Source organism: Nesoenas mayeri, assembly GCF_963082525.1.
Source record: "Nesoenas mayeri genome assembly, chromosome: Z".
NCBI classification, from domain to species: Eukaryota; Metazoa; Chordata; class Aves; order Columbiformes; family Columbidae; genus Nesoenas; species Nesoenas mayeri.
In genome coordinates, this window is record NC_137542.1 from 68086897 (window position 1) to 68099073 (window position 12177).

The 12177-nt window shown below is 42.6% G+C and overlaps 1 protein-coding gene across 1 annotated transcript in view; it reads right to left on the reverse strand.

The window, feature by feature from the left end:
• The window catches only part of LOC308052116 (protein unc-13 homolog B-like), a gene marked incomplete at its 5' end in the record, with an annotated part of 218768 nt that overhangs the window by 123049 nt on the left and 83542 nt on the right, over window positions 1–12177 (reverse strand). The window contains one exon of the mRNA XM_080362904.1: window positions 11499–11589. Within this exon, the coding sequence (XP_080219030.1) occupies window positions 11499–11589 (91 nt within the window). The remainder of the gene's footprint in view (window positions 1–11498; window positions 11590–12177) is intronic.

Consider the following 12177-nt stretch of genomic DNA (forward strand, 5'->3'; position numbering starts at 1 on the left):
CAGATTCAAAAGAAGAGGTGGAACTGGTCTCACCTTTATCACAGATAGAATCACAGAATGTCAGGGATTAGAAGGTACCTCAAAAGATCATCCAGCCCAATCCCCTGCCAGAGCAGGAACACCCAGATGAGGTTACACAGGAAGGTGTCAGGCAGGTTTTAAATGTCTCCACAGGAGACTCCACAACCTCCCTGGGCAGCCTGTTCCAGTGTCTGTCACCCTCACTGAGAAGAAGTTTCTTCTCGTATTGAAGTGGAACCTCCTGTGTTCCAGTTTGAACCCATTGCCCCTTGTCTTACCATTGGATGTCACCCAGAAGAGCCTGGCTCCATCCTCGTGACACTCACCCTTTATATATTTATAAACATTAATGAGGTCACCCCTCAGTCTCCTCTTCTCTAAGCTAAAGAGACCCAGCTCCCCCAGCTTTTCCTCATAAGAGAGATGCTCCACTCCCTTCATCATCTTTGTTGCCCTGCGCTGGACCCTCTCCAGCAGTTCTCTGTCCTGCTGGAACTGAGGGGCCCAGCACTGGACACAATATTCCAGGTGTGCTCTCACCAGGGCAGAGTCGAGGGGCAGGAGAATCTCTCTGACCTACTGACCACCCCCCTTCTAATCCACCCCAGGTACCATTGGCCTTCCTGGCCACAAGGGCACAGTGCTGGCTCATGGTCATCCTGCTGTCCACCTGGACCCCCAGGTCCCTTTCCCCTACACTGCTCACTAACAGGTCATTCCCCAACTTATACTGGAACCTGGGGTTGTTCCTGCCCAGATACAAGACTCTTCACTTTCCCTTTTTCTATCTCATTAAATTTCTCCCCACCCAACTCTCCAGCCTGTCCAGGTCTCTGGATGGCAGCACAGCCTCTGGCGTGTCAGCCACTCCTCCCAGCTTGGTGTCATCAGCAAACTTGCTGACAGTGCACTCTATTCCCTCATCCAAGTCATTGATGAATATATTGAATAGTACTGGTCCAAGTACTGACCCTTGAGGGACCCCACTAGATCCAGGCCTCCAACTGGACTCCACCCCATTAACCACGACTCTCTGGCTTCTTCCCTTCAGCCAGTTCACAGTCCACCTCACTACCCAGTTATCCAGACTGCACTCCCTCGGCTTAGCTGCGAGGATGCTGTGGGAGACTGTCCAATGCTTTACTGAAATCAAGATAGACCACATCCACTGCTTTGCCATCATGTGTCCACCTGGTTATGTCCTCATAAAAGTCTATGAGGTTGGTCAAGCATGACTTCCCCTTGGTGAAGCCATGTTGACTGCCCTTAATTACCCAGTTATCCTTGATATGCCTTGAAATGGCACCAAGGATAAGTTGTTCCATCACCTTTCCAGGGATGGAGGTGAAGCTGACTGGTCTATAGTTACTCGGGTCCTCCTTCTTGCCCTTTTTGAAGACTGGAGTGACATCTGACAGCTTTCTAATGTAGCCAAAGGGGAACCATCAAAGGGCCCTTTTGAAAGTGCCAGGGGTTAACCATCACAGCAATGGAAATGAACCCAGGCTCAATCTGATCAGCCCTCCATAATGTCACAAAATTGTTTAGATTCTAAATATGAGAAGACAGTAGAAAACATGTTGGTGGCCATGATATGGCTTAAAAAACCTGTTTGGATGTCAATAAAGGAGTCTGAATGCAAAGAAAGTTCTTTTATCACCTAGCAAGACCTACATCCTAATGGGAAACACTCATTTGCTGTACCGCAAGACCTTCAAGTGGCTTGAGTTCAAGAAATCATTGACATTAAAATGTGTAGAAAACAGAAATGTTACTGTATTTTGCATACTACCTAGCAGCAGCCAGAACTGGAGTCCTGCTGTCTTCAGGCATTACATTAAGCATTATTAACAGCATTTTGACTTCCAAATGTCATTTTTACAATGAAGGGGCAGGGAGGAAAAGCCATCATCTTACTTAAATTTAGATACACCATACTAGAAGACTCCATCTATAACAACCCTTACACAACTTCAAAAATTACCTCCAAAAAAACCCATGCAAGCTAACCCTGCCCTACATCTAAATGAGCTGTGTAACCATGTAGCTTGGAAAACCAGGAACAAGCGAAAGAAGAACAGCACTAAAAAGACAAAATTGTCATGGAGCAAACCCCTTTTTCTGACCTACTGCTTTTTTTCTGTGAAGTTATGATATTATTCAAAGCATTCGCTAATAGTTAATGCGTCATTTGTGATGCTCTCAGCCAGTGCTGGTTAGCTCCTCTTTTCCCCGAGTCTTGTGCTTTATAAGCCAAAGCCCATTTCTATCTCCCCAGTGCAGCATTTCTTGTACAGATTGCTTCAGTAATACACAACACTGGGAAATATCCCCTCCTCCCACGCACAGCCTTAAAAATAAGAGTGTGAAGTCTGGCTCTCCCAACAGCCAACGCTATTTTTAAGGGCTGCGTATGTGGCAGGTAGGAGTCCCCCCACCCACCTCTCCCATTGCACCCCTATTCTGAGCAGGAGGAACCGATTTACTCCAATGCTGGATGAAAGTCAGTTTCTACTGATCAGCATCGTGTGCCAGTGGCATGCTGAGGTGGTCAGGACACCACAGGTTTCTTTACTCTACGCCACATCAGATACAAACCTCTATTAACAGAGCACACTGCCATAATTCTTTCTGCCATTACATCCCCAAAACAAGGTACAAAAAGGGGAGTTTTGCATAAGGTGGCAACAGCTGCCTTGGCTCCAACTCTCAAAAAAAAAAACCCAGGTTCCATCTCTCCAGAAAGCTTCAGACAATTGCTGCAGAAAAGACAAGCACTTGCTTGACAAAGTATTTGGAAGAGTCTTGGTACAAATGTGAACGCAAGCTGGGCAGCACCAGAGAGGGCAGAAAAGCTTCTGTGGTTCATCCCAGTTCAGAGATGCTCCGTGCACATTAACAGTTCCGTCAGCCTGCAACATGCAAGTCACTTCTGGAGATAAACACAGAAATTGCTGTGACCAGATTGCCTAAGAGAAACGATGCCAGAGACAAAAAAAAATATAGCAACAATTCTGGGTACGTAGGCTAATTGGGAACCTAGGAGATGTACAAGACATAGGTCATCTATCTGCATTGCCAGCCCACTGCTGCCACCCACATCTTGCTCTGCGATCAGAGGTACAACTTCCATGGAGAGGAAGGAAGGTGACTAAGACACCTTTTTCTTCAGAAAACACCAACTGTCAGAAACAAAATCTGTTTTACAGGGCCGTGATGAATTTGAACAGGAATATTTCTCTGGTTTAACATGTCCAAACAGGACAGAAAGTTCAGGGAAGAGCCATTTCCTAGAACAGTGTTACAGCTTACCAGCCAGTGCACTTTCCTAAACCATGGGAAAGCTCATTTAAAACCTCAGTATCACACAGTTTAGATCAGGAGCTGGTGTCCTGTTCACACTTTACATATATTCTAGCTTAAAGTGCTGGCTCTTCTACACAGAGATGCCTCCCATCTGTCATATCTCAAAAAGTCAATCTCAAAGTCAAAATCAGAAAGTCTAAGCCCCCACCCACACCAAAACCCCCCCACACTTTGCAAAAGTAGCAAACACTTTCTATCCAGCTTCACTCCAGAAGTCAAACACACGTGAAATGTTTGAAGTATAAAAAAGGAGATAAAACAGCGGACTACTCACATACATCCCAGTACCGTCACTACCACAGGTCAGATAAGCATATGGTTGAGCCAGGCTGGATTACCTGAACTTAATGTGCAGTCCTGGCACAAAGTAAGAGATGCACCTGATTGTGGAACATCCCATGTTTGTAAACTACATCCCAGATATTGCACAAACAACTTCCCTTCAAGGAAACCAGAGGGATAAACCTTGGAAGAAAAGTAAATTACACTGAGATTCCCATTCAAAGACTTCAGTTTTGACTCCTGATAAGCAGAGCTTATGATACAAAACTAGAGAAGCAAAGCTATAGTCCTGAATACTACTTTAGATCAGGAAAGGAAATAGCATGTCAGGATTCTTTTCCTTCTCATGGAGGCTACCACTGGTCTTGCAAGCCCATGGGAGGCTTGCAGTGAAAAGTAGAATAAAAGTAGAATAGCATTACAGGAAAGTTAGCTATCTACTCCGCAAACTCTTGTTACGACTAAGAAAACTCCACAAGCTTGTTTGGGTTTTTTTAACCAGCAACAAGAAGGTATGGAGGAACTTTGTTGTGACTGAAGGGGACAGATGTCCTCTGTGCTGGGCAATATGGACCGTGAGCACCAAAACTGTTTCTTTAGCAGAGGTGAATAGAAATCCAGTGTCAGTATAGAGAAATGTTCAACGAAGCTTGCACAAAATGCTGTTAGCTACTGAACACGGTCCTAGCTGCTTGTTCATTATGAAAAGCATTTCTGACCAGCATGTTGCCCCACAAAAGAACATTTCTCTTAATTTTAGCATAATTACTCTAAAAACTACAAGCCTGCTAATTTTTCCCACTGGAGGTAAGGTTATCAAAAAGATACTCAAAAATCACTACAGCAGCTAATGAAGGCACAACACTATTTCTTGTATGTACATACAAATAATTATGTCTCTGCTGTAACATAACTGCTGACATTTATTTCAAAGCAGGTTAAAAAACAGTAGTAGGTCTCAGAGAATCTCAGTAAGGATAAATAAACATGCATTTTATTCCAAACCGATCTGAATATGCAGATACATTACTTAAGTCACTTGGAGATGAAAGGACCTTTTCCTCCTCTCAGTACGGTATGTCAGCAGGACACTTGCTCACAAAGAGGTTACCAGAAGAGATGGACACAAGTTGTTCAAGCACCAGGGAACAACCCCACAACTAAAGGTGCCTTAGGAACGCTGTGAAGGGTTTTGGGGAGTCCCAACAGACTTTCTAGTCTGCAAACTCAGATGCAACACAGGGAAGTAAGAATATGACATGGGGACATAGTAGAACATCTTCACTACTTTTGTATTTAAATATTTTTGAAATAATTATTGTTGTGTAATCCTTAAAGGATATGAAAAGAAGCATCCTGGCTTGTATCAAGAGTAGTGTGGCCAGCAGGACCAGGGCAGCGATTATCCCGCTGTACTGGGCACTGGTGCAGCCGCACCTTGAATCCTGGGTTCGGTGTTGGATCCCTCACTACAAGAAAGCCATTGAGGTGCTGGAGAGAGTTCAGAGAAGGAAAGGAAGCTGGTGAAGGGTCTGGAGCACAAGTCTGATGAGGAGCAGCTGAGGAAACTGGGTCTGTTCATCGTGGAGAAAAGGAGGCTGAGGGGAGACCTTATCACTGTCTACAACTACCTGAAAGGAGGTTGTAGCATGGAGGAGGTTGGTCTCTTCTCCCAAGTAACAAGTGACAGGAAAAGAGGAAATGGCCTCAAGTTGTGCCAGGGGAGGTTCAGGTTGGATGTTATGAAACATTTCTTCATGGAAAGGGTTGTCAGGCATTGGAACAGGCTGCCCATGGAAGTAGTGGAGTCACCATTCCTGGAGGTGTTTAAAAGACATGTAGACGAGGTTCTTAGGGACATGTTTTCAAGGTGGACTTGGCTGTGTTAGGTTAACAGTTGAACTCACTGATCCTAAAGGTCTTTTCCAACCAAAATGATTCTATGATTCTATATGCATTTTATAGATAAGGTAAGCAGAAAGCATTTGACTGCCATTGTGAGCGCAGCTGCCTGACAACAGTCAGTGTGCACTACAGCTGGCAGTGACACTCACATCTCACCTTACCTGCACAGACCTGCTCTCCTCTGGTGTACAACAGCGATCCCATGAGCATAAGGGTATTCTACAGGTCTCTGTGACATTTCACAGAATGTCAGGGATTGGAAGGGACCTCAAAAGCTCATCCAGTCCAATTCCCCCATGGAGCAGGAACACCCAGATGAGGTTACACACGAATGTGTCCAAGTGGGTTTGAATGTCTCCAGAGAAGGAGACTCCACAGCCTCCCTGGGCAGCCTGTTCCAGGCTCTGTCACCCTCACTGTGAAGAAGTTTCTTCTCAAATTTTAAGCGGAACCTCCTGTGTTTCAGTTTGTACCCTTTACCCCTTGACCTATCATTGGTTGTCACCGAGAAGAGCCTGGCTCCATCCTTGTGACACTCACCCTTTATATATTTATAAACATTAATGAGGTCACCCCTCAGTTTCCTCTTATCGATTAGCAATGCCAGTATTTTGGCTAAAGATAACCTTAAAAAACATAACAGGGAGCAAAGAAGGAAGACATAGCCGGAGAGGTAGTTTTTCTGCACAAAGAGAAGTTAGACTCTGTTAGAGTCGCAGTGCTTCAGTTTGCTTCTTTGCCACTGTGTGGGAGGCTTCGAAAATGCAGAGCTTACTCATCTTCATGGGACTGATAAAAAGACACCTAGGCAACAAAGCTTAAGGGAAATAAAATGCCAAAAGTAAACTATTGCATGGACGGCACGGTTCATGAGAGGTGGAAAGGGATAGTTTCTAATCTTTTGGTGACTGGCTCAAAAGATTGAGCCAGTCTGGGCTGGTTTTACCCATCAGAGGGCCTGGATTCACATGTGGGGCAGGCAGATAACTAACAGCTGAACTAGCAATCAAAACTGGCACCAGTTAGTGCCTTGCTGGTCTCCTCACTAGCAGTGGAAGTACAGAAAGGACTCTTCAGGTCACCCCACAGCTACAAAATAAGGGCAGAGTGGTGGTTTGCGCCACATCTTCCTTTCTCAAAATAACAACAAGGCTTCACACTCCAAGATCACCAATACAGCACTCTGCCTGGTTCAGGGCTTTTAAAAGTGAGACACTGATGGTTCTAAGTACTCCCAGGTGGTTGATCAGAAGTGCAGACTGTAAAGCTATGGGCTATAGAAAAATAAGACTGAAGATACGACTAGGTACCTGTAAAACTAGAGATCAGTCATTTAGTCCTCCCCACTGTAGGTGCTTATCATATTCCATAAAAACAATGCCATGAGCTACATCTGCAATCTCAGTGTGATCTAGCTACACAGCAGTCAAAAAGAACAGACTATTGGCATTTAACAAGGAAAGACAAAGATTAAAATCAATAATTGGTATAAAATGGCATGCAGAAGAAGAAAAAACAAAGAGGAAATGCCGTTCCAATGACTTTGGTTTTGAAATCAAGAGTAAATTGATGCATTCAGTCTCCTGACATAGAAGAGGAAAATCATGCATTAGACTTTCTCCCCTGTAAACAAATTCAATATAAGTGGATAAAATCCCAGACCGCACACCCTCTTGTAATACTTAAATATACTTGAAAGAACTGGTAAGAGAGGCAATTTGATGGTTTGACTGAATTTTTGCCCCTCTCCAGCCTGCCAACTCTCCCGTGTTACACAAAACTCAGACTGAAATCTGTGCGATTTTAAAAGTCACGCAGCCACGTCCCTAGCTGAAGGCTATTTCAGCTGAAGAGGGTTGCGAGCTGAAGATGCGATAGCTATGTGTTTGTTCTTCTGGAAAAGAAGCTCCCACAGAGGGACTGCAGCACACAAGCTATCAATTAATTCTTCTTTGTAGACAAAGTTCTCAGTGTGAAGGTGAGAATTATTGAGTCATTCCTCTCAGGACTGAAAACCCTAGTTTGATTCTGGCATAATTGAGGTTCCTCTTCGCAAACACAAGGAGAACAAGCAAAACAGCAGAAGTGAAGGAAAAAAAAGTGCACGCTACCACAAAGCTTTTTTAACATGCACAGTTACAAATTTCTTTGCCATTTTATAACTGTCAAGCCTTAATTAAAATACTACATTTCTCTGACTCATGGTGCTGTAGGATGCATGTATATTATTCACATGAATATTAATCTCTTCCCAGGTAGGAGGCTGAATCGCTCAGGGGATTTATAATCACATCACATATGGAAACTTCTTGGGTGTATTTTTTTTCTCCTTTCTCTCTTTCAAATTTCAGCCCAATCATTAACAATTAAGAGTCATAAGAAACGTTTCAGTAGCCTATGTGACAGGAATCCAGCAGTGTGGATCTGTGAGCTGGAACTCCACACACATCTATGAAATTATGTTGGACGTTGAGTAAGGAGAACCACGGAAAAGAGCTGGAGGCACCGCTTTGAACATTAAGGACATAAGCAGCTCTCTAAATGTTGGAACAAAAGAGAAGGATAGTCTTCTTGAAAGCTTCTAGGTAATGACAGAAGGTAGGAAGATGTTAATAGTGTGATCAGATAAAGGAGACATGACCTTTTGTAACTACCAACAGAGTCACTAGTTAGATCATCATCACCAGTATCAGTCTGCCTGATACCTTAGAAGGAATTGTACAAGCTAGAAAAACACTATGGGATTCAGAGCACAAACTACTGAAAAACAAAAAAATCAGAAACTCAGTGGCTAGCACTCATGAGAAACAGGCTTAAAGGACCAGGGACTTCAGGAACCTGTTAAAAGTTCATGAAACAGCATTAAAAGACAAAGCTATCCCAGTGAAAGGAAGGAAGAAAAAGACATACAGTGTCAGAAGGCTTGAACCTCCAACTACAGCTGTCCTCTTGAGGAAGATTTTAAGGACAAGCATGGTTGCACAGGGAAGAAATCAACAGGCCAAAGAGCAAAATTAAACACCTATAGGAGAAAACACATGAAAAAAACAGACAGCTGATGCTCATGGAAGGCAAAGCTATCATTGGCTGGCATCAGAAAGGCTGGAACATTTGACGCCTTAATTCCTTCAGGTCTTCACTGACAGGGGCAACTGCAGTCAGGCAGCACACAGAATTAATATTGTTTATTTTAAAAAGGGAAAATAAGAAATTTAGCCAGCTATAAAAACAGGCTGCGGTAAATGAAAACAAATTTGAAAGCAATCAGATAAGGTAGTTATTTCTAAGTCAGCTGATGAATCTTCATCCTCAGGTACCAAGCTGCAACACCAGCAAACACAAAGTGCTAAGAACTTGAAAAAAGGCAATCTGCTTGAAGATCTGAGAAGAGCAAAGCAAGCATTTACGCTTAAAAACCAGGAAGACTCAGATAATTATGAAAGTGCTAACTTGACTTTTTTCACCCCTCTCTTGGGAACTGAAGACTGGAACAAATAATCAAAGTATTTGTGAATCTTCTAGAACATAAAAAGGAGAGAAAGAACAGCAAGCATGGTTTCATCAAGAGTAGAAGTTCTCTAACAAGGTAAATTAGTCTTAGAATAGAAGAAGAACAGTAGAAATTTTATATCCTGAGGTGAGGATGAAACTGCTAAAATAGATAAACTGGAAAAAAATATACTCGGGATAGCCGAACTCAAAGAATGCATCGAGCTGGGTCTCTCCGGCAGTTCTGGTCGCACACAGCCTGGTAGCTTGGGTACTACAACACTTCTCACACACAATTTCAACAATTTGTAGGCATAAGAGGTTAGGAACAGATAGACAGCAATGTCAATGAGGAGTGAAAAAAAAACCAATTCAGTAAGAACAAGCACAAAGCCATATTCAGTCGTAATCCAACACAAACATAGGCTACGACTGACAAAGTGCTGCTTCAGAAGAAACCTCAGCTCTGGCAAGGATAAGAGGCTAACTACACATCAGTGTTAGCCTGCGATAAAAAGGCACCATCACAGTAGGATTCCTGATACCTTGGGATATCAGGATCACAGCCTGGTGAACAAAGTCTTCGCTGCTCTGTAGTGCATATGAGCAGGCTCTCAGGTGGGTTTCTACATGCAGTTGTGGACACTGCACTTCAGGAAAAACAAAGGAAGGGGGTGGGGAAAAAGAAATAAAGAAAAATAACCGGTCTGATTAAAGAGTGCCTAAAACAAAACATCACGAGAAAAGGCTGAAAGAAAAATGGTCATTTAGTGAACATGAGAAGAGTGAACGGGGCTTTGCCCTCTTTGTCCTCGCTTTGCAGCAACCCTTCTCTGTTCCAGAGAGGAAGGGAATCGGTTCTGCTCCTTTACTCCTTGTCCTAATAAAGAGAAATGTGTTTATATAACCCAAGGGAGATCTAGAGCAGAGGTTGGCAAAAGCCTTTGGATAGCAAAGAGAGCTCAGCCCTGGAGCAGAATCCCAGAAGGCTCCATCTTTTAAGTTTTCTCATTTTAAGGAGATTTTGGATCAATAGTTGTTAGGAGCGATCAAGGCAAAGCAAATTGTGATATTTTGCTATCATAACTAAACCAGTGCTTCTGTAACAGTCATCTCAAAAAAGCATGTCTTCCTTCCAGCTCAGTAGAAACACAAAGGTGGATGCTGAACCACCTCATGGACCTTGTACTCTCTGAGAAAAAAGAGAGACATCTAGGGACTAGCATCACTGAATCTCTTGTCCCTTCCCATATGTTTGTGCACTTGTTTTCCATAAGGCACAGAGCTAAAATGTTTTGCTTGCATGCTCTACAAAACCACAACAGAACTTGCTTTTCTTATTAGATACTGACGGCATTCTTGAATTTCACTTTCCGTGTCATACGAACAGTTCTGACCGAAATCCCTTCTGTTCAGAAGTGAAGAAACACAGTAACTGTTCGATGGGAAATAATTTATAATTTAGATAAGCCAAGGGGAAAACTATTTCTGCTATGGCATTTCAGATGGTGCACAGATGAAAAAAAAATAAAAAAATAAAAAAATAAAAAGGAAAGAAAGAGTTTTCCTAAAAATTTGCAACAGATCCAGGAAAGAAAGAAAAGTCCTGCTACTGATAGATGCATAGATACTGTCAAATAATTTCTTATAAAAGCAAAAGAAGAGAACTATAGAAGAAAGTAGTATTTCTAAATGAAATATATTAACTCTGCACTTTGGGTAGTAAGCAATAGTTTATAATCTATAGAATATGAGCACCATATGTTATCTTTCTGTAGGCATACAGATGGATGAAAGCATAAGACTTTAAAAATAAAAAACACCACAACTCTTGAGTCTTAATCGCTGTTTTCTAAAACAACAGTGTTTATACTGTTGAAGAAAATGTCACAACCTTTTCCTTTTGACTTCCCAAATTAAGTTTATTTATTTTTAAATCTTATTTTCATGAGATGGAAATACCAGTACTTACTATACACCCACTTTCAATTAGTACATATAAAAATATTTGATGTAAAGTTTCCTAAGGAACACTTCACATGACAAATAATACATATAACTCCTACTGAGGTAACAAGATATCCTCAAGTTGCCTTGAGAAAAAGTCTTCATTTCCAACAGTTTAACACAAACAATTTAGTCTTAGACATTATTATTACTGCTTACAAATTCAGAGCTAATATCTCTGCCTCTGCAGATTTTCTGATATTCATCTCTAGTTCCATACAATGATGTTCAAAATATTTCATAGAATTAGACAGCTCTAAGACCATCACAACATGCTGCAGTCCTATACAACGCATTTGATCAGATTTTTGTCTGTAAAACATCAAAACTGTAAGTGGTGTCTTACAAGGAAGAATAAATGAATCCTTCAACCACAGATGTAAAACCCAGGTAGCAGAGAGAAGGAGAGCAGCAACACTCCATCCTACCTCTTGAAGCCGCAGTCGAACTTTGCTGATGGCTCTAATCCAGTGGGCTCTTGCTGGAGGAAATGGTGGTGGCTCGTTGTCACCATGGCAGCTTAAAGAAACAGAAATCACTATATGAGGAACACTCATCGGCAGCATTAAAGACTCGGCATTACACAGTGCAATTGCAGCTTCATCTCTGGAAGCTGGAGTGACCAACAGGCTCCGGTCAACACAGCCCTGCACAGGTTCTGGGAAGTGAGAGGCGTTTCCGTATACATAGGAACTATCATGGAAACTTCTGAGCTGAAAAATATATGTCAGGATACAATCCAGTCCCAGTAGTAAGATGACACTGGTCAGAAGATGAGGAAAGCAGCCCAAGACACCTGGCTCAAGGCAGATCAACATGTTGGTATGATAACTGCACACGCAAAGAGGCAGATGGAAGATCTTCCATCCTCGTGCCTGTGGCAGGTCCTTTCTAACCAGTGCCTTCTCCTGCTCACCCCTACTGCTACAAATTTACAGCCCCTTTTCAATGGAAACACTGGCAACAGGGCTCAGCTGTGATTTTCCCCATGCATTCACCATTCTCACCCCATGCTCTCCCACAGTTTTTCTAGAAGGCACGTGAATCTGGCAGCACTACTCCATTCCAGTGCCTGGCAGCACATTTTACACTCACGATGTAAAACCT